The sequence below is a fragment of the Bemisia tabaci genome, chromosome 7 (genome assembly GCF_918797505.1).
Source record: "Bemisia tabaci chromosome 7, PGI_BMITA_v3".
Lineage (NCBI taxonomy): Eukaryota > Metazoa > Arthropoda > Insecta > Hemiptera > Aleyrodidae > Bemisia > Bemisia tabaci.
The window spans coordinates 47,431,850-47,459,807 of NC_092799.1; the positions used below are offsets into that span (position 1 = coordinate 47,431,850).

Here is a 27,958-nt window from a genome sequence, read left to right on the forward strand (position 1 = left end):
TGACACTTTATTCTAAACAAGTCAGGAGTTAGCACAAAACTACGGTAATGAAAAGATAAATAAATTATCTCCAACATTCTCAAGTTATCTAATCTTTTTTCATCATTTTTGACCATGATGACCATAGTTTTTTGTATCCTTGAACATGAGGTACCTCCTGCAGTTCTCATAGTGAGATGAAATGTCTTACTTGGACGCATCGTTTTCTAAGATTTGATTTGTGGTGTTTGCCATTGTGCCACCAACTGGTGAATCCGGCCCTAGTTTGGAGAAATAATGGTTGGACTAATAAGGGCTCCTAGGTTTCAAAATGTTTTGCCTGTTCCAGCATTATAAAATTATTAGGATACTAGTGAATAAATATTGAAGTGATAATTCTGCTTTGAGAGAATCCTCTCTCAAGAAATTATCAGAAAATAGTGCTGCAAAATACCAAGAAACAATGGCTAATCTTGAGTTACTGCCGAAAGTAGCTCAACTGTATGATTGTTGCTAGGAATCAATTTAGAAACAAAAAATTACAGAAACCTTGAAACGTGGAGAAATATTTGTCTTTTATACAGCGTGTCCGGAAGTTGATATGCCATACTTTTGGAATTGTTTTTTGGGCTCAAGAGAAGCTTAAAATTACTCCTAATTACAAAACTCAATTTTTGCCAACATTAGATGCTCTAAGAAAAAGGTACAAATAAATTTTGGAAAAAATCCACAACTTAGATTGGCTCAAGTGCTTAAAAAAACAAGACTTTTATAGAACAAAAAAGTCTTATATTGACCTCAAAAATCTATTCTCACAGTTAGTATAGCGCATTAACTACTGAGCACCCTGTAGAGGAGTACAAGGACAACTAACGACAGGAAGAGTCAAATCATTACAAAAATATATTTACATAGTGAGATTTCCTCTAAACCGAGGTACATGCTACAAACTTTTTGATACAAACTGATTTAGTAAAGTGTAAGCCCATAAAGGGTTATCCCTAGGGACCATATGTCCCGTGTTCCGCACCATTATATCGATAAATCTCCCTGCTTTTTTGTAATACCCTGCAAGTTTGTTCTCGATGTACCACTTTTTGCTATCTGCTTGTCTGTACTCCTGGGTCCCAGACCACTGGAGCTGTTTAAATGCGTTGACTGTTCCTGGATAAGCACAAATTACATCTAATTGACCGTTATAGAATAAAACATCGTAATGGTCCAGTAATACCTCTAGCCATGTGCTAACTGATTTCATTATGTCAGCCCTAAGATGCCATGCAACTGTGTTGTATTCCCCCCAGGGAGTATTTCCCACGTGAATCATCTTACGGGTTGAAGCTTTTGTCAAAAATGCCATGAAGTTTCTATAATTTTCTCCACTTTCTGCAGGGGAATCAGAAATATAATTATAATGTTGTGATAAACCTGTATAGTTATTAAATAAAGTTGGATACCCGTAAATACTTCTAAAGAACAGTTCTGAAAATTTAAAGGTTGCATTTAACCAGTCTTTTTTATCTATTAATTTTTTATGTCTGCTTGATATGTATTGAATATGTGTTGTTGATTCTCATCAAGAAGGCCAATCATTTTTAAGTAGTCTCCATAGATCATCTGGTCGCCAGGGCTAAAAAATGCATTTCCAACGAAAAGTCCTGTCAAGTTTATTCGAAATTTTGATTTTTTGTTAGCAGAATGAATTTTATATCCTAATGCTGGGATGTACTTGCCTGCATAAGATTCCCCTGTCAAAAAAAACTTGTTACTGTGTAGGCTTGGGAATAGTTTAAAAAATTGGACTAAGGCTTTGTACAAATTGTTTGCCACTTGCTTTTGATTAGTGGCATAGCCTTTCTCTGAGCCAGTGTGACTATAACCCACTCCTGCTGGGTTATCAGTATAAACAACATTGTACTCATTTGTCCAAGCATATTTTCGATTAAGGAGAGAAAAGTCATCAGCAGACTCGCGCTTAATTTCAAAAGGTCCGTTTTCCATAAATAAGCCGTACAATGAGGTCATACCAGGTCCACCTTGTAACCACAATAACAACGGTAAATTTTCCCAATCGTTAGATTTTGCTTTGAAAAACCAAAAAAACAAGTTCGTCTTAAAACGTTTGTTAACTGTCAAGAAACCTGCATGACTTTTAATGTTGTGCTCCAAGTCAGTCACTCTTGAAATATTTTGAGCTTCAGATATTTTCCCGCTTTCAATTAATGGAGTTAAATGCAGAGGCTTTCCGCAGTCATCTTTGGCACTAAGTTGCGTTATGTAATTTTGACTTGAATCCAACATATCACTGAACATCAGTGAATTCAGCTGACCAAGGTGAATTATCAATAGGAGAAAAATCACAACACCAAACATGTTTTACTGATGAAAAATTGTTAAATACTGCAAAATTTAAACCTTGTTTTAAATAATTATAAAGTCTTCTGTTTAATGGAAATTTAGAGGGAATACAAACTAGTCTTACTGCTGATGCCACTAACATCTACACAACTATGCATTGGGGCATCATTTAATCGTCCCCTTAAGTACCTGTATAATTCCCCTCCTTGAGTAAATCGTTGAGTCCTTTTAAGAGCTTTAGCAGTATGTTAGTTTCAGTTAATTTGCATCATTTGGCTCATTTCATCCCAAATGCAAACTGAAGTGTGCTTTTTAAACGTTTTTTACGCAATATCATTTAAAAATACAAATGAAAGTTTTATCCGCTGTCAATATTGTTTTCCTCCTTAATAATGTATCAAATTTTAATTATTAGAACTAAATTTAAATTGCAAATCAATCTAACCACGATGTTTGCAAATAGAAAATTATTCAAAATTTGACCAATGCTCAAAGTTAAAGGCATTTCACTGATGAAATTTTCATAAAATTTCCTGAAAGCTTTCCTGTAGAATGAACCATCAGCCAGAAAAATAATATGTTTTGGTTAGAATATTTTAATTAAAATAATTTTTCCAATTGAATATTTTTTAATTCTTGTATTTGCTATGGAATTCGTAGAATTTGAACTTATATTACAATTACCACCGGAAAAACTTATTTGCAAGGAAAATCTCATATCAAATGATAACTATTGTAAAAATAAATTACAATATTTAGGTAACTTTAGTTATTAGCTACATACAAAATATACAAATACCATATTGAAATGCCGTGATAACACACTAATCAATAATTATGACTCCTTTGAAGTAGAATCATTTTTGTCTTGAGGAACACTCATAATATTATCAGTAACACGTAATTTGATTTAGGAAAGTGATACGATTCTAATATTCAAATATTTACAAGTACCTGCTTATCTGAATTGAAGAAACAAGAAGATAAACAGAGATTTTTGAATATTTGCTACTCATCCAGGTCTTTGAATGGCGGATTCTTCGTCTGTAAGGAATGTAGATTTTAATTGAAATGCCAGTGTTTTTTCTGGTCAAGAGGCAATGAAAATTTGCAATTACCTAAAATGATCAGAAATGGAAAACCAAGAAAACGGTTAGAGAAAATATTTCCTCGTTTTTTTTCTCTCTACTTTTTTTCGTTCAAATCGCCGATATTGTGCTGTGCTCAATTGACCATACCTACATATTTTTCTTGATCTTCTCTTCTTTTATCACATCGTGTGAGTCAAATTCATTTTCACTGTCGTCTTCCTCGCTGAAATCCTCTCCATCTGCCATTTCACTGCCATCGCTGAGTTTATCGTAGCTCTCAGAGCCCTGAGATTCCAGATGATCCACAAAACTGTCTCCGTCTGTTTTCGTGCAAGTAGTTTCATTCAAGAGGAAATTCATGTTTGTGCGGAGATCCTGTTTAAGGAAACATCATGACTTTAAATTATGGTAATATAGATAAAGACAATAGGTATCCTCTTCTCCAGTAAAATAGTTAAAATTAATGAAAGGAAGCTGTTAGGTAATCTACAAAATTCCAGTCAAAATTTTATCAATAAGATTTTTTAGGCCAGATAGTGTGTGAGAAATTTCGTGGCGTGAGAATTCATCTCTATTTTTTTTTAATGATCTTCTCAACTTTACATAGCTTACATTTCGGCTGTACCTATTTGAAGGGGAAAATTAATAGCTTCGATAAGATGGCTCCTCAATGTACACATATTACAAATTTATGGTGAAAATAGAGAATCACAAACTTGGTTTTCAATATGGAGGATAGTCTAGCTCCCAAATTTCACTTTTTTGAAAAATTATTCTTGCTTGTGGCAGATCAAAAAACTTAAACTCGTTCGACGTTCTCAATAAACGGTCTCGTGGAGGTGCGTGGTTGACCTCGCAGTGTTGGATCGTGAATTCCCTTCATGTGCTGCTTACCTACACTAAAATCTCTGTAAATGAAAACTAATGAGGTTGATATATACGAGTCAATGACGAGCCTTATCAACACATTGTTTTGGAGTTCACTGTTTGTTTCCAGGGCCGGATTTACATACTAGCCGCCCATAGGCCGCCTGTACTTTGCCGCCCCTTCTCATTCGTTTTGAAACATCGATACAAACCACCAAGTGAACGTACTTGGGGAGGAGGGGTGCATATGACGCGTTTACTCGTGTTGGGCACATTTTTTGTGAAAGCCCTGTCAACACTAGCAAAAGTTCGCAGAACTTTGCGCGAAAATTAAGTTCCGTAAAAATATCTCTGTGTGGAGGAGGCCTTTCATTTTTAAGAAAAGAACAAAAAAATTATGAATGAATAAACATGAATGCGGTTTAATGATTTTAATTACCGCCACCGTGCCAACCGCACTGTGGTTGGCGCAATGCGTGAAGTATTCCTACAGTCTTGTAGGCGCTATGCGTTTCACGTCGACCGCTGCTGACCGCACTGTTTTTGACGCAATGCGTGAAGTATCTATGCAGTCTCGTAGGCACTATGAGTTTCACGCCAACCGCTGCTGACCGCCCTACGTTTGACGCAATGCGTGAAGTATTCATGGAGTCTTGTAGGCGCTAATATGTCTTTCATGCTGACCGGCGCGCCGAGGGCTTCTCCTTTCCATCTCAAGTCTTCATCATCATTGCTCTCTGCGCCGCGCCGCTCCAGGCCAAATTGCGTGTTTGGTTTCTCTCTCAAATAGACTAATGAAAGGTGCTATCTCTTGCATCACCGAAAGACGAACAAATTAGAAATTACTATACTTTAACTCTCGGGAAATGAGAGATTTTTTCGCCTTTTCTCGTTTGTAATTTTTTTTCTGGATCAGATATTTTTTATTGATACCTACTTTTGAAAAAAATTACAAAATTTGCCGCCCCCTAAATTTGCCGCCATGGGCCGCGGCCCATGACCCCCTAAATCTGGCCCTGTTTGTTTCTTTTGTCCATTCAAGACTGATTTCTAAAAGTTTTGTACAAAAAGGGGAAAAAAATATGAGTGGAAATCATAAACCCAACTCGCAAGTATCATTTTCAACGAAAAAATCGGGATATACTGCAATTTTATCGGCGATAAAATCGCTAGGCCCATCAACATCTGAGCGAATATCCTCGATCCTATCGGGGTAAAATCGCGGTTTTATCGCTTGGCAATTTGCCGCGATATTTTCGAAATAAAAATCGCGAGAAATGGCGATTTAATCTTAATTTTATTGACAAAAATTGATCGCGATCTTATCGAATCAAAAATAACGATGTGTAGCGACTTAATCGTCATATATTGCAATTTTTAATGCGATAATATCTCGATATATTGCCACCGATATAATCGCGATAATCAACCGATAAAATCGCTATTTATCGCCATCACTGCTTCTTAGGCTTGGGAATCAGGACTGCAATGAAGGGATTTCCCATACATACCTAGACATATTTTTACCTTACATATGTTTTCAGCTCTCTTTCTTGTATTACTAATTAACTTTTACCTGAATATCTGCTCGAATTTGATTACTACTGTCGGTGACAAATGCTAGGGAAGCCTCAATGTGTTTATTTTTTGAGCTTGTTTCCTCATCCAGTCTCACTACTAGGCTATTCGTGTGTGCAATATTCTTCGCCGTATTTCTGCCTTGCGTTTTAAGTTCTTCCACCAGCTTTTCAACTTGCTCGTTCAGCTCCACACTCCTGGTAGATTTTAGCAAAAACAAAAATCTCAATTTGAAAAACTCTTCCAAATCTTCCTTTTTCTATTTTAAAAGGGTCAACTCATTATTTTAGTAGAAAAAGCAGAGATAGGGTTTGATTGCCAGCTGAGCCCGCAATTGATAGCGTATTTCGAGCCTGTAGCTTTTAATGCAATTTTCTCTCATACGGTTAGATGAGAGCTACAGATCCCACTGAATTCCTCCTCATCAGTATACTTCACTGGAAAAAAAACACATTGGATCTAGAGTCCAGACTCTTGAAAACATTGACAAGAAAAAATTATCTTGATTCAATCGAATTTTTTCTCGAATCAAAACGAAATCCGCTTAAATTAAGAGGCTTGGTTCTTGATTTAAGCTTAAATCTGATTGAATCAAGAGCATTTTTTCTTGTCGATGTTTTCAAGAGTTTGGACTCTAGATCCAATGTGTTTTTTTCCCAGTGTTCTATATTAAACAGCATCATGCATGAAGAAAGATTCAATAAAAAAAATTTATGATTTTGCCCTCTCTCACTTAACGAGTGTACACAAATGTTTCCAAAGATTTGTGAAATAGTTTCCCAAATACCTACTTACTTGCCAAAAGAAAATACTGTCAATTAGATGGGGTTTTCTCGATCAGGAATACGATGTTACTTACAAACACCGTGTCACTCTTCATTTTGTCTTTTACCTTCTGTAATATACTGCTCTCTTTGGGATGAGAAATGACAATCAGTCTCTACAAAATCTTTAAAAATTTTAGCCTGATAATCCTTAGAATATCCATTCATTTAAACTAAATTTTACTCAAGAGAAAGTTCAGCGTGGAACACCATTATTTTTTTCATTTGCTTTGTGTCAAGTGATAAAAGAATTAACTCTGTGACATTCCAATGAATTTTATCCCTCTCATTATTAAAGCCGCCGTAGTTTAGCTGCGGTAGCAAGGCATATCAATTGGACTACATTTCGCAATTAGGAACTACAATTTCTGGCTCATCCGTTAAAAAACATATAAGTCTACAGGGAAAACAGTGGCGCATGCGTTGTTTTTTAACTGAGCCGGAAATCGTAGCTCCTAATTGCAAAATGTAGTCCAATCCGAGGATTATTCAAATACCCAGATGCTTCTGCATTTTCGTAAGAGTATGGTTGGAAAATTAAGATTTCAAGTCTGCATCAACTGGAACAACTAAACTTATCAAATAGTAACAGTGCCCAAGTAGCATTTTTCAACGGAAAAATCGGGATATATTGCAATTTTACCACCGATAAAATCAATAGGATCGTCAACATCTGAGCGATTATCCTCGATCTTATCGGGATAAAATCGCGATTTATCGGAATATTTTCGAATTAAAAATCGCGATAAACGGCGATTTAATTTCGATTGTATCGACGAAAATTGATCGCAATTTTATCTAGCCAAAAATTGCGATTGTAGCAATTTAATCGCTATATATCGCAATTTTTAGTGCGATAATATATCGATTTTTTGCCACCAATATAATCGCGATAACTAACCGATAAAATCGCTATTTATCGCGATCACTGCTACTTGGGTGATGGAAACATTTTGTTAAGAATGAAATGACGAGATTACCGGTTGTCACAGGTGTCCAGAATTTTTTCTAGTACAAATGTAAGTCGAAGCTCTATTCGTTCTTCGTCTTCCTGTATTCGGTTGCAACTTTTTGTAAACGATTGCTGTGCGTTCATCAGATCGTGAGACTTGGTTTCGATCTGCTCTTCCAGTTCACTCATCCTCCTCTTCACTAGATTTAAGAGTGCTTCAAGCGCCACCTCCATGTAATCTGTCGTCGTTGAAATGAATTTAGTAGTTGAAAGATCAAACATTAAATGCAGTTGATTTGTTCACAGGGTGTCTAGTATCAGGATTTTCTCGATTTTCGAGATTCTATCAGGATTTGTGGTCAATCAGGATTTAGTCCCGATTTCTTCAGGATTTGAGGAATAATCGGTCGTAAAATCAGGATTTGAGAAAAGTCGGCCGTCCGATCAGATTTTTTTATCGAGCTATTTTTGTGAAATTACATTCGCCAATTGTCTCCGCAAAAAATTAGGATTTGATCAAGATTTGGAAAAATTATGAAATCAGGATTTATCAGTCAAAAATCGGGGAAAATCAGGATTTTCCCAAATACTCGTAAAAAAAAAACTTGACACCCTGGTTCATGACATGCGACACAGGGTGTATCAGGATCAAAGTTTGGCCAAAAGTTTCGACTTGAAAATTTCTTAAGACCTCTTTCCCAAGGAAAGCGTGCCTCTGTTGACATCATCTGGTTTCTAAGTACCTGCACCATCCCCCTTCCATTCTCATCTCCAACAAACCTTGGTTTAGCCATAGGTATAATATCAATCGCAGAAAGTAGGGTATCAGTTAAGTGCTAATTCAATGAATGTATCTAAAACATTCCCTTTTTTACTGCGGTATTTATTTACTCACTTTGAGAAGATTCATTCTGCATCTCTCTTTGCTCATTCGACAGCAGTACGATTTTCTTCTTAGTGATATTGGCTATTGATAATGTTTCTTGTAATAATGACTCCACTCTGTCACCGTGACGCTTAAATTCATCATGCAAGGCCGTCACCTGAAACAAATATTGTTTTATTAGTGTTTGCATCATATCATATTGCCGATGAAACTGCAGGAACGCAGGCTTCGTTTGTGGTGTTTCAAAATCTCCACTCACTTTATTTTATCAAAGGAGATCAAAACAACTTAAATGCTCGAAATTATCACAGACTGTTCTTCATACACAGACACAAAATCACGGTCATTTCTAGAAACAACTTCGAATATTTTTCCATTTAAAAAATATAGTATGATAGGAGATTTGCAACGCCGCAAATCGAGATACATGTCTCTGCAGTTTCACTGTCGATGTGTACCTCTGACCTCGAATTTTTGGTACCCTCAGAAGTCCAATGCATCATAATTTAATCGTTTTCGGGTCTAACACTGGCCTAAACATTGGCCTATAGGCCGATTTCGGTGAAAAATGCGCGTTTTGCGAGTTGAGCAGTCGAATGCTAGAAAAACTCGTAGCCTATCAGGCTGAACTAACGTCTTACATGGTGCATTGTCAACAATCTTGACCTCGTTTAAGTTGATTTTCCAGAACTAATTTGAGTTGTATGTCGATCAGGCACGTAGCCAGGATTTTGTTTCGAGGGGGGCTCAGTGGGATGAGTAGGGTTCTGCCCTCCCTCCACGGCTGAGGGGGAGTTCGGGGGGCATGGAATAACTCCCAGTTCAGATGGGGGGGGGGCTGCAAATTTTTGAAATTTTGATTCTATTTGGACGCATTCTGAGGCTTCCGCGACGCAGATTTTCCATCAATTTCTGCCGAAAAATTACGTATCAATTCTTACTTTCAGCCTTCGATACCTTCAAATTGTTGCATTCAACGCATCTAGATAATTTGTGAAATTTTAAATAGATTTCGACGCATTTTGAAAGTTCAAACTTCCTCTTTTCTCGCCTTTTTGTATTTTCTGTCTCCCCTTTTCTTCACTTTTCCCCCCTTTTGTTGCTTTCGGAGGGGGCTTGAGCCCCCCAAGCCCCCCCTCTGGCTACGTGCCTGATGTCGATGTACGATTAACTTCTTTATTTTTGGTTAACACATTCGACATCATTGTATGTATAGGTATGCCGTCAGGTGAATCGTAGTGCACGTGTAACGTACTATGTATCCTAAATTTTATCAAAATAATATTTTGAGATGGTTACCTTTTTTATTAAATTCATTGCTAAACTGTCACCGCCCTCTCTTCTGGGTGGCTGATCACTCGATCCGCTGGTTCCTCTCGTAGAATCCTTCGGACCAATTGATGATACAGTACAGTTAGGACTTCCGATTTTGCTCTCCAAATTTTTTATGGCTACTTTCAGTTTTTCTTCTTGAGTCAGTGTTGAATTCTGGAAAGACTGTAATGAAACGAAAAATTAGAGCCAAATCAAGAGCATAATTTTTTCTGTACAATCTTCGGTTCCTCATTGAAAAATAAATGAATCTGAAATCGACTTGTCCTCGGAAAAGTCATCTTTGTCACAACCTTTTCAGTTTTGACAAGCTAAAGTCTTCCCTCCACCAACATATCCTCTTTTTTGTGTTAACTTAAAAAATCCTTGTAAACAAGTCATACTCATAGTATGGGACATTTTTGGACCGTGAAGTATCTTATAATTTCAACAAAATTTGAAAGATTATCTTTCTCATTTTGAAGACTGAGCGAATTTGGCTAATTTTTCATGTATTTTCCAACTTGGAGCGCCGACTTTCCTCATGTCCTTCATCCCCCGCAGACAAATGTATCGCTTCAAGAAAAATCCTGTAATGAGAAGCTGCCTTCATTGAAACATTTTTCATACACTGGAAAAAAAACACATTAGTCCAGGCGCCTGGTAAGTCTACCTGGAATTTCGGGTACACAGCGATTTTTTTGGCCTACTTTATGTTTTTTGGGTCGCTGAATCCGAATCTGAAGTTTCCGCACGCGTATCTGGTGAGCATTTTCCGCTATTTTGAAAAAATGGCCTAAAAAGGCCTTTTTCTGCGGTTTCTTTGATATAGCGGCCACGGATGAGGAAAAGTCCCGGATTTAGCTAATGTTTTGAATAGCTGACATAATTTGGAAGAAAATGGTGTATACATATGTTAGGTTTGCTTAAAAATTGAGGAAGATACAGCATCGTGAACATCGCGCCTATTCACGTTTTCGCGGCGCACCCGTCAACGCGCGATCCGGCTTGCCGCGCCGCGGTCAGCCAAGTTCCGAAGCGTTCTAAAGTTCCGAAATCCGAGGTTCCTCAATTTTTGAGCAAACCTAGCATATTCATATACCATTTTCTTCCAAATTTTGTCAGCTATTCAAAACATTAGCTAAATCCGGGACTTTTCCTCATCCGTAGCCGCTATATCAAAAAAAACCGCAAAAAAAGGCCTTTTTAGGCCATTTTTTCAAAATAGCGGAAAATGCTCACCAGATACGCGTGCGGAAACTTCAGATTCGGATTCAGCGACCCAAAAAACATAAAGTAAGCCAAAAAAATCGCTGTGTACCCAAAATTCCAGGTAGCCTCATTTTTAGCTACCAGGCGCCTGGACTACATTGGATCTAGAGTCCAGACTCTTAAAAACATCGACAAGAAAAAGTACTCTTGATTCAATCAGAATCTAGCTTAAATCAAGAACCAAGCCTCTTAATTTAAGCGGACTTCGTTTTAATTCAAGCAAAAATCCGATTGAATCAAGAGTATGTTTTCTTATCAATGTTTTCAAGAATCTGGACTCTAGATCCTATGTGTTTTTTTCCCAGTGTACTGTCTTCACTACTGTCTCCGTTATTAGTCCGTCTCAATTTTGACAGTAATTTGTCAAATTTTTGATGCCCTCGAAAAAATGTCTAAAAATTCGGCAGAATTTTGAATGCCAAACCATCATTGGGACACCGTTAATCGCCGCATTTTTTATTTTTTTACCGCTTTTGGCCGTCCCGTCCCCAGAAGGCCTTCAGTACTTTCTTAAGCCCTGTGTAAACTACAGCCCAGTAGATCTCTCCGTTCGCTCGTTCGAGTCAGTGGCATGTGACATCACTTTTCGGATAATGCAACCGTGAATAATGGAGCTTTTTGGTATATCCTCCGTTACTAGACACCATGCATTTGTCATCAAACTTTATCCGCTGTTTACAACGCGGTTGAACTCGAAAATGTTTAGCCACTGACACACCCCCCCCCCCCCCCCCTCGCCTTGAATCCGTCCCCGCAATATAAGAGTCGTTAGACGTGTATAAATCATGTATGTATCTCGCTGTAAGATGTATTACTTGCATGAGTTTGTTTCGCGTTTCCAAACTGTGACGGTTGGTCTCGTTCAGAGCGGCCGAGATGTTCGAGAACTCCGTCTTGATGCTCCGCTCTTGGAGTTCGATTCGACTTTGTATGCTATCGGATGCCGTCTGAAATCGGAAAGAGAGGGGTCAATTTATATGGAATGTATCAACAATTACAACAACAGAATGAACCTAAATTCAGAAACGCATTCGTGAGATTATCAAAAACGAATTTTTTTCTTCTGCTTTTTCCGAATTTTATTTTTGATACGGAGGAAAATTTCAAAAAGGAGGGGTGCCGATTTGTGAGGGCCCAGATCAGCCCTATACGAATTTGTGGAATTCCAGCGGTTTTAGTTTTTTTTTCCAATTATGTTCTGTTCCAAATTCTGTGGCAACCCTGTTCACTTGCATGCTCGTTGCCTGCCGAAAATCATTTCTAAACAACGAATCCTTATTCGAAATCACGTGAAAGTGATATTTCACTGAAAAAAAAGGAAAAAAGCCAATCTGGCAACACCCAATACTCATTGCCCGGCCGATGCATTTTATTTTTTACGAGTGTGCGCGCAATTGGGTGGCTAGATAATTTTCAATGTTCTCGCTCCAAAGGGATCCTCCAGCTGCTGTTAATTTTTACAGCGAAAAAGAGAATGATTTTATAGCTTCTTAATTTGTGCTGACGTCACGATTTTTATGCCGGAGAATCCTACGAACTGTTTTTGGAGCGTTCGTTGGGCGCGGTGAGAGCTTGCAAGAGTTTTATTGTTGTCCGCAACATTTTATGGTGGATATTGCTCAGATTTTATCTCCAAATCGTAGCTATCGGTGGGATAAAAGTCTCTTGATTCTAAAGTCCAGACTCCTAAAAAAGTTGACAATAAAAAATACTCCTGACTCTGTTGCATTTTTGCTTGAATCAAAAGGAAATCCGCCTAAATTAAGAGGCTTAGCTCTCGAGTTCAAGCGAAAATACCATTAATTCAAGAGTATTATTTCTTATCAAGTTTTTTAAGAGGCTGGTCTCTAGATCTAAGCGACTTTTGTTCTAGTGTACGTTATTTCTTGACGTTTTTTATCTTAAGAGAAACCTCATCATGTTTTCTTTACAGCATTTTAGTGCGTCCTATTAATTTTAAATTAAAACATGAAAGTGAAGGGAAAACATGGGAAAATCCGTGAGACTGTTTACGCACCTGTAATCTGTCGTTTGCAGCTTCCAGAAATCCAATTTTTCTGCTTATTCTCTCATACTGTGCATCCAATTTTCGGGAGAGTTGGTCAAAAGCCAGGTCCTCTTTCAGCGCTTTGTTAAGGAAAGTCTAAAATCATGTGAAACAAAGTCACCGTTAATGCGATTCTAGATGGTAAGAGAGAGAGAGAAAGAAAAAATGAGAAAGAAGTGGAATAGTTGTATCGTCGTGAAATTACACGTTTACTCTAAGCACACTCAAGAATCTCTACCAAACGGGATTTTAACGTCCTGTCAGTTCGCCTACAATTCTGGTGTAGGCAACACGAGCTCCCGCGTGGTCGAATAGTGGTATCGTCGAAAGGGTACACACACATACAGGAGCTTTTTACCAAACGGGAAGAGTTTACTTAAACGTCTTGTCGTGTCAGTTTGCCTTCAATTGTTTGTCTAGGCAACACAAGCTCCTATGTGGTCGAATAGTGGTATCATCCCCCATGTGATAGTACGACGGTTTCTATCGGTGTATTTAGTGTAAACACGATAACTTTTGTTAAAATCGCCTCAAGTTATTCAAATTTTGTAGTATATGCTTTCCGGTTCATGAGAGAGGAAGGAAAAGAAGGAATGAGAAATAAGTAGAAGAACAGAGAAAAATCACGGTCATTTTCAAAAATTGACGTTAAGTAGTTTTCCTTATAAATCGTCGCTTGTCTGACATGAGGGCGTAACTACACATTGAGATGAGCCCGGAAAAGCATTGCATTGTACGGAAGACACGGTTCATTGCAGAATGTAGTTACGCCTTTATGTCAGGTAGGCGACGAAATAATAAAGTATGATAGGACGTTTGCAACGTCGCGAACCGAGATACCTGGTCTGATAGTTTCACCGGCGATATTCATAACTTCCCTCAAAAATAAATAATGTATCGGGGGAAGTTTGGCATTCTTCGGGTGCTCATAGAGCGTTTTTCCTCGGCACGGCTGGCGCGGCGGTGAATGATGGACTATCGATATTTCCCCCCATTTGAAGCTGTGGTAAGAATCGATTGTTAAGGTGTTGGTTGCGAGCACCCTGTTTATCGATCCTTTCCCTTGGCTTAAATGACAGATCAATCTACATATATCACAAGGCATGCCACGCTACTCTGCCGTGCTAAGGAAAAACGCCGTAAGAGCCTCCAGGCGTTGCCAAATTTCCTCCGATAAAATACTAATTTTTAAGGAAACTGTTGGATTCTCCCCTCCCCCCTCCCCAATATTTCAGAGAATTTCACTCGCAGTTTGATTAAAAGTATATGTGAACATTTCAAGGAAAAATATTCGTAACTTTCCTCAAAAATAACTGTGTTATGAGGGCAGGGTTGTGACAGTCAGGGAATGCCGGGAAATGTCAGGGAATTTTAAAAAGTCAGGGGAAACCTGGAATTGTCGGGGAAAAATTTTCAAATCACCTTTATTTGCTTTCTAAACTATAAGTTTGACGTTTCAACCAATAGATTTTGCGTGAAAACTAATTGAAATTATGTCTTTTTAAACATCTGGCATATCTACAATTACCAGGAAATTTTACCAAGATGTGTCAGGGAAATCAAGGGAATTTCAGGGAATTTCAGGGAATTTCATTTACTTCATTCTGTGGCAACCCTATCATAACTTTTCTAAAAAATAACTGTGTTATTAGGGGAAATTTGGCAACCCCTGCAGGCTCAAACGGCGTTTTTCCTTAGCACGGGAGTACTCTGACGTGCTAAGGAAGAGCGCTGTATGAATACTCGAGAGTTGCCACATTTCCTTCGATAAAATGTTAATTTTCGAGGAAACTTGCGAATATTTTCCCTTGAAATTTTCAGGACTTTTCGGTAGAATTGCGAGCAAACTTGTCTGAAAAATCGGAAGAAAAATACTCACAAGTTGACGAGGAAATTCGTGTTTTATCGAGGAAAATTTGGCAACTCCTGCAGGCTCGTACGGCGTTTTTCCTCAGCTCGGAGTTCTAGAATCCCTATACACTGAGAGTCAAGACGACACCCCCTCATGGAGTCACAAACGGGAATAAAGATTACAGAAATTCAACGTTTTTTGTGATCTTTGATCGGCCCATTCTCAAATTCCCCTCTCCGTTCTTTCTCTCATTCCGTTTGTTCCTTGCCGAACCCGGAATTCCCTGATCCATTCCAGATTATAATCTTTGCAATCTGTGAAAATTTAATCTTCATTCCCGTTTGTGACACTGTGAAGGTCTAAAATACGGGAACCAATCAGAAATGGATTCACATTGTCTTGACTCTCAGTATAAAGGGACGCTAGGGAGTACTGGGAAGCACCCTCGCCACCCTCTCGGCCAGGGGCAGCATCCCCGGCAGGGTCCAGGGATCGGGGTTGGAGCGCGGACGAGAGGCGGGCTCTCGGGGCCGCGGGGAGCTCGGGCCTACGTTCTCATTATTGTCGTTTTTTTTAATTGGAGATGTTAATTGATGATTTATGGGCTCGGAGAATTCACCCAATTAGCCGTGGCGCGAGAGCCGTCATTGTGAGCGCGGATCCCTGGGTGTCGCCCCCACTTCCCGCGGGGCCCCAATCCCACTCCACCCCTATGGCCCGGGCCCTATCCTCGCCGATTGTTTTCACGTACGCCAAGCTCCCGTCCCGTCCCGGAGCCAAGAGTCAGCCCGCACCACATATGCTCGTCCCGTGTATCGTAGCCCGAGGGTCACTCGCATATGTCCCCGAATCCCCAGCCCATTACTGCTCTGCCGTGCTAAGGAAGAACGCCGTATGAACATTCGAGAGTTGCCAAATTTACTTCGATGAAATGTTCATTTTTGAAGAAAGTTATGAATGTTTTTCCTTGAAATTTTCAGAATCTTCAGGTGAAATTGTGAAAAAAATGATCTGAAAAATTGGGAGGAAAATATTCACAAGTTTACCAGAAAATTCGCGGTCTATGAAAGGACATTTGGCAACGCCTGAAGGTTCATACGGCGTTTTTCCTTAGCACGCCAGTGCTGTGCTAAGGAAAAACGCCGTATGAACCTTCGGGCGTTGCCAAATTTTCTTCGGTAAATCACCAATTTTCGGGAAAATGTGTAAAGATTTTTCCTCCAATTTTTCCGACAATTTTGTTCGCAATTTCACCTAAAGTTCCTGAAAATTTCAAGGAGAAATAGTCATAGCTTTCTTCAAAAATAACTATTTTCTAAGAGGAATTTGGCAACTCTCGAATGTTCATACGGCGTTTTTCCTCAGTACGGCAGATTAGCTATCCATCAAGGTGGGCATCAAAGAGAAATGAGAGTCCGCATTGAATAGGAAAAGTGCGTGACCAACTGACCACCAGATCTTCCCGCGCTTTTTTCAGCCAATCAAATCACGCAAGTAGTAGTGATCGAGATAAGTTGCGATTTGATCGGAGAACGTATTGCGATTTTATGGACGTCGATTTATTGCAATATTACCGAATTAAAAATTGCGATTTTATCACAAAAATTTGCAATAAAATCGCGATTTCATCGACGGCGATTTATCGCAATATTATCGAACGAAAATCGCGATAAATTGAGATTAATTTCGATTTTATCAAACGCGATTTTATAGAGATAATATTGCGACAAGATTGAGGGTAATCGCTCAGACGTTGATAACCCTAGCGATTTTATCGCCAAAAAGTCGTAAAAGAATCGCAACTTAATTTAAAAATATCGCGATTTCTCCGTTGAAAAATGTTACCCGGGATACACCCGACGACCACTTTTGAATTCACTATGGAAAACAACATGGAAAATCGAAAACCATGTATTTTTTTCGAATTCAGCCGATTTTTCGGAGAATAGATGTCCATGACTGATTGGAGCTCTTGCATGCGTGAGGAATTTGCGATTAAAGTACTTGCACGCACGTAAAATTTCGCGAAAAACACGATGGTGTCATTGGTTTTCTCTGAACTCAACTCCAAAGCTCGAAGAAAGCTCTCTAAGTTGAGGCTGTCATGTAGAGGATATCCCGAGCTACCCTCAGAGTCAACTCTATCAAGGCAAACTCTCCACGCAAAGATAGGGAGCAAATACATTAATAGGGTTGCCACTTATTTGGGGACTCTAAATCTGAAAACACGGTAACCTTGCTAATGTATTTGCTCCTTAACTTTGCATAGAGAGTTTGACCAGTTATAGAGGTGGACTCACAGGGTAGCGTGGGATACCTCCTCCATTACGGCCTCAACTTTGAGAGCTTTTTTTGAGCTTTAGAGTTGATTTCATATGATTGATTATGTATCTTTTTCACGATCCCACGTAGCATTTTTCAATGAAAAAATCGCGATATTTTGCGATTTCATCGGCGATAAAATCGCTAGGATCATCAACATCTGAGCGAGTATCCTCGATCTTGTTGGAATAAAATCGCGATTTTATCGCTCGACAATTTATCGCGATATTTTCGAAATAAAAATCGCGATAAATGGCGATTTAATTTCGATTATATCGACGCAAATTGATCGCGATTTTATCGAACCAAAAATCGCTATGTGTAGCGATTTAATCGCCGATATCTCGCAATTTTTAATGCGATTATATCTCGATGTATTGCCACCGATATAATCGCGATAACCAACCGATAAAATCGCTATTTATCGCGATTACTGCTACTTGGGATCCGGCATATCTTCAATTGTCAGGGAATTTCACCAAAATGTGTCAGGGACTGATCAGGACTGATCACACTGAAAAAAAAACTCCGGCCGTGGGAGCCGCAATTACGGGCTATATAGACATACCGTCCGTTCCGGGCTCAAAGCCCAAAAATTCCGGGTGCTGTAGGCGTAGCTTCGATTGCTCCGGGTTCAGAGGCCGAAGCTACGGCTCCAGCATCCGGAATTTTCGGCCTTTGAGCTCGGAACGGACGGTATGTCTATATAGCCGTAATTGCGGCTCCCACGGTCGGAGTTTTTTTTCAGTGCAAGCTTTTGTTCGCGTTTGTAAATTTTGCAACGCCTTCATGGAAGACATCGGCGTATGGAACATTTACACTACTCGAGCAAGAGCAACGTTTCTAATGAGCTGTCGATATCCGTCTCTTGGATAGTGACCCCAGCTCCATTTCTCTCGTGTCAAGTAGAGTCTGGACATGACTTTGAGTTAGAGCAGGGCGCGCGGTCAAGACTCCGGCATGCGCGACCCCAACCTTCCGTCTTCCCTCAATCGAGCCGATTGCCAATCGCCCGCCAAAAACATCATAAGCTCGCGTCATTCCTTCGCAAAATCAGCCGCTTATTTCAGGATCTAGGCAGCTATGCCATTCCATCTGTGCTTCGCTGAAAACGCCGGCCTGGTTTTTGTTCGTCGGCAAATCAGCTCGCAATCGAACGACTCAATTACAAAAGAACCCAAGTGCTACGAGATTCCTCTGTCGTTAATGCTTTTATTCACTTAAGCCGTTCAAGTGCGATTGTTGCGTAGTGGCAGCCACGAATTCCACCCTTGCCGATCTTGTTGAAAAAGTCTCAGCTAGTCTGGAATCAACTATTTTTTCGTCGTAGATCAGTGAATTATTTTTTACAGGCGGCAACCATGCTTGCATAAAAACAAAGCTACTAGGTTGCAGTTTTTCTGCCGATAGATTTTGGTCAAGTTTTATTCCTATTCAAGGGGGCTCTGTTCTTAATCAATGATTAATGACCGATAGCTTTGAATTGTGAGAGAAAATTGATGAAGGGGCTTTTAAAAGAGTTGTCGCTTACAATCAGGCGGGACCAAAAACTTTAGGAGTTCTGGTTAAACTCAAGACGAATGGACTGACGCGTAGATCCGGCTATTCAGTTAGGTATGCTGAAGTGACCTGATGCATGCAGAAAGTTGAACATGCGTGCATGAAGTTATTTTCAATACAATACCATTGTGCGGATCATTTCAGTACATCAGAATGATGAATTTCAAAACTAACAAGCCCATTCACCAAATGGGATCAATTTGTAATAAAACAAAAATTGCAGAACCGTTTTGCATTTGATCAACATTTAAGGACCTCGATATACCCTCAAACTTTTACGGGATGCTCCCCGGAATTACCCCGTGAAAATAGACGAATTCAGACTGGCGTATCAGAGAGTACAGTTCATGAGATACGGATGTGAGTAAAAACGCGGTAGGAACATCCGAATGTTTTCGAATTTTCACCGATAAAATAGTTAATTTTGAGTATAGTTCAGAATGTTTGTCTTCGAAATTTTCGGATACTCACTAATAAAATTATCTCAAAAATTGAAAAAATTGGTAAATTTTACTCGCTTTTGATCCGTAGTATTATTAGTAAATTTCGAACAAAAAATGTGAACAATTTCCCTAGAATATTCTCATTTCATCAATGAAAATTTTGCTGCGTTCCAGGGCTTATAGCGCATTCTTTCCTAGCACGACAGGATAAGTTACGATTTATTTTCACTAGAACCATTGGAAAAGGTTATGCTGTATTGTTTAAATCTAATTATATTTAAACTACACCTATTCGAGGTCTGGTTCTATCACTTCTTGGTATCGTCCAACCTCTCGGTATTTGCCGTGTACCTTGAGCATCTGCCAAAATTTAACTACAAAATTTTGTATATTTACCTCTGATTTTTGGTTTTTCAAGTTTTGATTTTCCCTCACAATGGTGTGGATTGAGAACCGTTCCATCACCTTGTTACTTTGAATTTTAACCAGAGATTAAGATTTTTATCCCTTAAATCGTCGCTTGGCTGACAGAAGGGCGTAACTATGCACTTAAAGAGAGCCCAGGAAAGCGCTAAGACTTTTGGACAATAGGGTTTCTCGCAAAGTGCAGTTACGCCCTTTTGTCACCCAAGCGACGGAATGTCCCACCAGAGTCTAAAATGTCATTCTGACTGTACAATTTAGTGTCTAAGCCCCGAAATTCCCCCAGGTAACATTTGCAGTTTTGCTTCTTCAAATGTATTAAGAGGTAATAGAATCGGATCTCAAGAGAGAATCGCTTTAGTGGTATCATGTCTTATTTTGACCGTAGCTTGCAATAAGGAATCATTTCTTCATAGTTCATCTGCAGATACACTTATCCACTGACACTGGAAAGAAAAAACACATTGGATCTTGAGTCCAGACTCTTAAAAACATCGACAAGAAAAAATACTCTTGATTCAATCAGATTTAAGCTTAAATCAAGAACCAAGCCTCTTAATTTAAGCGGATTTCCTTTTGATTTAAGCTTAAATCTGATTGAATCAAGAGTCCTTTTTCTTGTCAATGTTTCAAGAGTCTGGACTCTAGATCCAATGTGTTTTTTTTTCCAGTGCAGGAAAACTCATGGTCCTGATGTTGGTACACTCAGAAGCACCATCACATTTCTTTATATTTGTTTCATCTGTGCCCCAGATGGCTGATAAAATGCAGCCTGAAATTTACTTTTCTAGCCCTACGTGCCCTACGGCATGAGCTAAGAAACTTACTTCGCGTTGACCACCTAACTATGACTACATGTCCTCTTAAGCTCTCGCAAGTCATCCTATGATATTTTATCTAAGTGCAGATTTTCTAACTCTTATAATCCGGTATCGCGAATTCAGTGCCGTTAGATGTATTCAGTCCATGTAACGCGACAATTACCCCATTCATTTTGTCCATGCGCTGTTGCACGGTGGCGTCCAGACGCGACAGCCGGAACTCGATGCCCTCCAACTTGCGCCCAATGTGCTCCAGGCTAAGCTCGCACTTTGCCGCGCTTTTTCGGATCCCGTCCAAATTTCGCAGCTGCTCCTCCACCTAGAACAGTAGACGAGAGTACGCATAAATTTTCAACGTTGCCAAACGTTAACCGAAGCCCACGAAATAACTGAAGACTTACCCCCGAACTCGAAGGTAACGGATTACTGAAAGTGAGCTTTCGGCTTGAAATTTTTTCGTAAAAAATGGAGGAAAGATCCAGTTTTCCCCCTTTTCTTGTAAGACTCTCATAAATTTTTCATTTTTGTAACAAGTGAGTCCAGCTTAAAGGGTTTTTCTTAAAAGTTATTCTATCTTAAATTTTTGACCACGGTTCAATTCTGCCGTGATAAGGAAGAACGTCGTATGAACCATCAAGCGTTGCCATATTTCATCCAATAAAAAATTATTTACTGGGAAAATTGTGAATATTTTCCCCCGAATTTTTCAGAAAATTTCGCACACAATTTAATCCAAAAAATCAAAAATTCAAGGAAAAAAACGCACAACATTCCTCAAAAATATACTTTTTATCCAGGGAAAAAAGTGTCAACTCTCGAATGTTCCTACGGCATTTTTCCTTAGCATGGCAGAATTGCTTGCTGCCCAACTTACCATAGTCAGTTTTGTTATTTTTCGGACAACGTATGTATATTCATAATGAATCTACAGCTCCTCAAAAATGTTCAATATGTAATTTAAAAACTAAAAAAAAATTCTATTTTTATCCTTCTTTTCTTAAAAGGAAGCTCAATTTTCAATTGAAAGTAAACGAGAAGCAAATGAAAAGACGATTCACCGAAAATCGCGCCCAGCTCGTGTGTCGTCGTGCCCTTTAACTCTTGTTAAAATTAATGAATCATATAGCCGCTTGAAATTTTATTGCTCTGCTCCCAGCGTCTAATTGGGCCAAAAATAGTGAAGTGAAACTAACCAGCATTAGAGAGGGTCAACGCTTTTTCCAGTATCTCCTTGCAAATTGAAAGAACTGACTGCATTTGTTTACAAGGAGCGCATTCTATTTCGGTCTTGTTATTGTTTTCTCATTTAACGTGCACGGTGCTCCTAGTCCAGATTGATTTTTGCACCGGGAAAAAGTGCTCTCACGTCAAGTTGGCGTCGGATCAAATTTTGACCAAAAAGTTGGTTTGTTCATTCTCCTGAGTACTCTGTATTTTTATCCGCGGGCAGAGCTTAAACAAACTTATGTGATGTACACGTTTATTGATATTGCTCGAGAGCTCTTGTGGAGTGGCAGTTGATCTCTTAACTCGGAATTATTCACTAAGCCCCCCCCCCCCCCTGCCGCCCCCCTACCCCCAATTCCTTTTATGTCCTTCTTTCATTGAACTTTAGAATCGTGCAAGGCAGACGTAAACATTGGCCTCCTTAGGATGAGGATTGGTAATGTAAGGATGACACAGGACGCACCGTGACCGGTGGGGGGGGGGGGGGTGTCTGAGATGTGGAGTGCCCCTTCAGCAAGAGTGCGGTCCATGATTCTTCCCCAAATTTTTTTGAAAATTAGCGCACCTCATTGATAAATTGAATAATTTTTAAGAGAATAGACTTTATTTTTTTACATTTTTTTTTATTTTTTTTTCTACTTCAAGTAGCCCACAAGGGCTAATCCTGCGCTTTAAGTCCCAACCCTCCTCCGTCCCTATTGAACCAGTCCGAGGCAACCCTTGTTAGAGACTATCAAACTCGGGTCGCCTGGCCGGGAATCGAACCCGACATTTATTGCATGAGATTCTGTATTTCATCCGTTTTGATGGGCTAATGAAGCAATCGTGAGATCTTCCATTATATGTAGTTTGTCTTTAAGACAACTATTGAGTCTCAATTTGTCCGATTTATAAAAAACAGAAAAATATCTCAGCATTTTTACGTACCCACAGGTTAAAAAAAAAGTAAATTAATGAAACAAGGCTTCCTAAAATATTAAAGTTATCATGTTTCAACGATTAGTTCCCAATGCAAGATATTCGAGACAGTGCTTTTTATCAAACCCTAGGATAGACTTTTAGTTTTTTCAGTGAACAATGGTTGGGGTCTCAGCGACAGGGGCCCAACCAGTAGTGTCATTTGGCGGAAAAAACCACAGAGAGCACAGGAACTTTTGGCATTTTACAGCAAGTACCACTCGAAAATTTTTAGTTTCGACTTCCTAAGAAAGCCAAGTACTAATTGCTGTCCCTGCCGGGAGCTTTGGAAGAAAACGCCGGGAATTTAGATTTGGACTTGTTTCTGCAGAACGGAACTAAGCGCCAATTTGAGGTCCCTTCGAGGATTTTAGAATCACGGATAGCGCTCTCTGTTAAACGGAACTAAGCGCCATGGAAAAGAATTGTGAGCTTGGGACGGAATGCAGTGGCGTGGCGTGCTTTGCGATATACCGATTGATACGCCACTCAAACCTATGAAAAAAAGTCGATTATCAGGGTGTTCGCAGCGAACACCTTAGTAATCGATTCTTTACCATAGCTTCAAATGGCGAGATATCGATAATCGATCCTTCACGTCACGCCACTGACGGAATGAGCTCCGCGGTCCGCAGCACTCGCCAATCCAACCCGCTTCCTCCCTCTATGGCGCTTAGTTCCGTTTAGAGAACTGCACAAACTGACTAAGACACGGAAAGAGAGACATGAACTTTACATGTCTAAAAGTGAACTCTGAACGGTTGCAAGTGTATGAGAGGGGAAAAGTTGGAAAATCACAGAAAACCGAAAAAGTTTGAAGAAAGTCAAGAAATTTTGACCACAATTGCGATTTTTTTTTTTTTAAGTGTCTTTCTAGGAACAAGACATGGCAAAGAGTTCTTCTTTAGTTTAACGTGAATTTTATTTTCTCTAAAATGTCAGAGAATCCTGGTTTAGTTCAAACTTATTCGGTCAAACTAGGAAGAGACTCTGTCTCTTCACACACAGAAACTTTTTGTCCTTCGGAGTCAGTCATTTTTTATTACGGTGAAGCTAAAGAAAATCACGGAAAACTCAGAGAACTCTCACACTCGTAGTCAGGATTTTCTTATTTGGAGTAGGGGATAAGGGAGGTGGTGCTCTGAGAGCAGGATTACTCCCGGGAGGCGATGATAGGAGGTATGAGAAGTACCTAAAGAAAAATTTAGGAATACCTATCAATGGAATATCTGGGTGTCATGACGTAAGTAGCCAGGTATTTTTTTTGGTTCGATCAGCGAAAAGTTAAACGGAGAAAAAACTTTGCACTGAAAAAAAAATCTCGGTGTATTTACTAAAAAAAGGGCAAAATTACCAAGAATTCAGGGTTCTATTTGATCCCAGTTTTTTCTTGGTAAAATTACCATTTATGGAATTGGTAATTTTACCGAGAAATCTCGGTAAAATTATTGAACTTTCTCGGTAATTTTACTGGACCTTGGTAAAAACGCCGAGAATTTTTTTCCGTGTGTCGCAATGTCGAAATTTCGGCTCGCATAGGGTACCGAAGTTTTTGGCTCAGGTAAACTAGGTTTCTGGTCGAAGGAACTCAAATCGGTAAAAATAACCGAAGTTCTCCGTAAAAATAATGTGTTTTCATCTGAACCGAAACGGGTTCCTTATACCCAAAAAATTCAAGCAACTGGGCAGAAAACTTTGAAGTGCCTTATGGACTGAGTTTTCTTTCTCCGCGCAGGGAAATTGGAAAGAACCTCCCATAAAAGAGTATTTTTCTGGCCTTCTCAGGTATTTGGGATTTCATTGACTATTTCGGCTAACATAGAACCTTTTATGATGATACAAGCTTCTGGTAAAAGTTGTGTGTAGCTTGAGCTGAAAAATGTATTTGGCGTTACAGCATCAACAATTTTCCATTTTCAGTATTAATTGATGCTAAATATAGGTGCAGCATATAGAGATACTAGAAATGTAAGCTTTGTATTACTGTATCGCCTAAACCACTTTTGAACTCAAGCATTAAATTTTACTATACAAGCTTTTTCCTTTATGAGGTTTCATTTTAGTCCCGTTTCAATCAAAACCCCGGGTAAGGATCTCAGTGATAATTTTCCAGGAAAATTTTAGGAGAAAACCACGTATGAATAGGGAAATTTTTGGGAGCTTTTTCCCTGGACATGCAACCCTGATTTTCGGACAATACGCACATCCCAAGTAGCATTTCTCAACGGAAAAATCGCTATATATTACGATTTTATCGGCGATAAAATCGCCAAGATCATCAACATCTGAACGATTATCCTCGATCTTATCGCGATAAAATCGCGCGTTTATCGCCCGACAAATTACCGCGATATTTTCGAAATAAAAATCGCGATAAATGGCGATCTAATCTCGATTTTATCGACGAAAGTTGATCACGATTTTATCGAACCAAAAATTGCGATATGTAGCGATTTAATCGCCATATATCGCGATTTTTAATGCGATAATATCTCGATATAATCTCGATGAACAACCGATAAAATTGCTATTTATCGCGATCATTGCCACAAGTAATCGCCCACATTTTGCAGAATTTTTCGGAACGTTTCTGGAGATTGCCTGATCTTTATATCAGGAAATTCTCGTTCTTGGTGCCCGATTTTATCGGTAAAGTACCTAGAACCCTCGACGGTGGCTTTTTGAGAGAAGAGGGAACTTTTTGGGAGCTTATTCTCCGGACATGCAACCCTGATTTTCGGATAAGACACACACATAGAAAAGCATTACGGTGCTGCCATTTCCCCATTTCCTTCTGAATCCCCGGAATTTTCAGCTATTTTCGGAATTTCCTCGAAATTTGCAGCTTTTCGCTAATTTGACCATTTATTTGATAAAATTTAGGGACTTTTTGATCAAATTTGACGATCCTCGGGACTAAATCCGAGCACTGGAAAAAAACACATTGTATCTCGAGTCCAGACTCTTTAAAACATCGACAAGAAAAAATACTCTTGGTTCAATCAGATTTAAGCTTAAATCAAGAACCAAGCTTCTTAATTTGAGCGGATTTCCTGGTCATTTTTCATTTCAAGAAGAAAATCCTACCCTTTTTTGCACTGGAAAAAAAAAAAAAAAAACACATTGGATCTAGAGTCCAGACTCTTGAAAACATTGACAAGAAAAAATACTCTTGATTCAATCGGATTTTTACTTGGATCAAAACGAAATCCGCTTAAATTAAGAGGCTTGGTTCTTGATTTAAGCTTAAATCTGATTGAATCATGAGTCCTTTTTCTTGTCAATGTTTTCAAGAGTCCGGACCCTAGATCCAATGTGTTTTTTTTTCCAGCGCTGTCTCGTAACTTTGGCAACTCGGAATATGTTTCCGGAAATGGGAATTATTTCGGGATCGTTTGATAACAAGAAAATGAGAGCACTGAAAAGGAAGAAAGTTGAGAAATTTGCCTACCTACCAAGGCGTCGGTGGCGGGGCCGGGGATGGTCGGGCCGGGGGGCTTGAAGGCGGGAGGGTCCGGCTTGGCGAGCCTGGCGTCGTTCCTCATGGTCACCGAGCCGGCCAGCGTGACCAGGATCACCGCGAGCCCGGAAAGCGGAAAAGCCGGGAGCCCGGGAAAGCGGGAAAACTCGAACGGGGAAAAGCACGAGAACGGAGGCGCGGAACTGGTCTGATGGGGCCGGGTCCGGCCGTCCCCACCCATATCGCTCGCTCGACTGCCCCAAGCCAGGCTCCTGCACAGAGGCTCCTCTTCCGCCCGTCCCCTAGCGCGGTCATCCCGAAAATGCCCCTATCCGTACTCGCCGCCAGCGCCCAGCATCCTCCTAACCCCCTCCCCCTCCCCCCGGGCTACTCTGTCGCTTGACGGAGCCCCTCACTTGCGCCTAGCACTCCAGCACTCAAGCATATTCTGCCGTGCTAAGGAAGAACGCCGTATGAGCCTTCAGGCGTTGCCAAATTTCTCCTGGCAAATCGCGAATTTTCAGAATTTTTTTTGAATATCAGGGTTGCCACGGTCAGGGAATTCAGGGAAAACCTGGAAAAGTCAGGGGAAAAAAAGTGCTCCGGAAAACCTGGAAAAGTCAGGGAATTTGACCAAAAACAGCTTAAAGTCAGGGAAAAATTGACAATTTTCACGAGTTGCTTAGGCCTTGTCTCCACGGGACGTTTTCATGGGATTTGTCCCAAGTTCGAATCGCAGGAATGAAACTTCTGGGATTTTTCCCAGTTACCGTCTCCACGGGACGGGGCTTATACAGTCCTGCGACTAGTTTGCGCGGGAAGATAAATTAGTTATAGTCGAGTATTTAACCGGGATTAAAATAATAATTGCACTCAATTGACAATTAGACACATTATTTTAACTAAACAAACATGATCAATGCAGTAATGAATAAAATATCGCACAATTCGTTTTCACTTCTTCTTCTTCTCTCAGTGGGTCCTAGGGATACAAGTACCATACTTGGTACTGGGAAAAATATTGATTAACTCAATATTTTTCCCAACTTCGTAAGTGGGATTTTTCCCTGGGACAAATCTCGTGAAACGGCTCGTGGAGACCAGGCCTAGCACTCCAGCACTCAAGCATATTCTGCCGTGCTAAGGAAGAACGCCGCATGAGCCTTCAGGCGTTGCCAAATTTCTCCTGGCAAATCGCGAATTTTCAGAATTTTTTTTGAATATTTTTCTACCAATTTCTCAGATAATTTTGTTCGTAATTTGATCTAAAACTTTTGAAAATTTCAAGGAAAATTACTCATAATTTTCCTCAAAAATAAGCCTTTTATCGTAGGAAATTTGGTAACTCTCGAATGTTCATGCGGCGTTTCTCCTCAGCACGGCATTATTGCTCTCGTGTTGAAGAAAAACGGCGTATGGACTTTCGAGAGTTGCCTTTCCCTCTAAGGAAGTCATGCATGCTTTCCTTGAAATTTTCAGGTATTTTAAATTGAATTGCACACAAAATCGTCCGAAAAATTTGAAAAAAAAAAATATATTAAATTTTCTTAGTAAATTCGTCTTTTTTTGAAGGTAATTTGGCAACGCCTGGTTCATACGGCGTTCTTCCGTAGCATGGCAGTTACGGCAGTCTAGCACTCCATCTCCATCGTATTGCTCCCGTGATGAGGGAGAACGCCGCGTGCGCCTTTAGACGTCCTAAATTCCCTTTGATGAAAAACGTTTACA

General features: G+C 39.7%; 3 protein-coding genes across 4 annotated transcripts in view; 1 reads left to right on the forward strand and 2 right to left on the reverse strand.

The window, feature by feature from the left end:
* Positions 1 to 27,958, forward strand: part of LOC109041209 (uncharacterized) — a 40,184-nt gene that overhangs the window by 1,971 nt on the left and 10,255 nt on the right. The gene's annotated exons all lie outside the window — the stretch shown is intronic.
* On the reverse strand, positions 865 to 2,491 carry LOC109041211 (venom serine carboxypeptidase). Its single transcript, XM_019057466.2, is given in 2 exon segments — positions 865 to 1,509; positions 1,512 to 2,491. Coding segments are annotated over 2 exon segments (1,428 nt in total). The 5' UTR covers positions 2,353 to 2,491; the 3' UTR covers positions 865 to 922.
* LOC109041210 (uncharacterized) lies at positions 2,956 to 26,534 on the reverse strand. Of its 2 annotated transcripts, none has more exons than XM_019057465.2 (9): positions 26,226 to 26,534; positions 20,750 to 20,905; positions 13,136 to 13,261; positions 11,934 to 12,065; positions 9,835 to 10,032; positions 8,545 to 8,692; positions 7,678 to 7,888; positions 5,872 to 6,070; positions 2,956 to 3,803 (listed from the first exon to the last, which is right to left on the reverse strand). In XM_019057465.2, the coding sequence occupies exons 1-9, from the start codon at positions 26,469 to 26,471 to the stop codon at positions 3,576 to 3,578; spliced, it is 1,644 nt and encodes a 547-aa protein (XP_018913010.2). In that variant the 5' UTR covers positions 26,472 to 26,534; the 3' UTR covers positions 2,956 to 3,575. The 2 variants fall into 2 exon arrangements, with proteins under 2 accessions (XP_018913010.2, XP_072158806.1); XM_072302705.1 differs by having other exon boundaries at positions 26,222 to 26,534.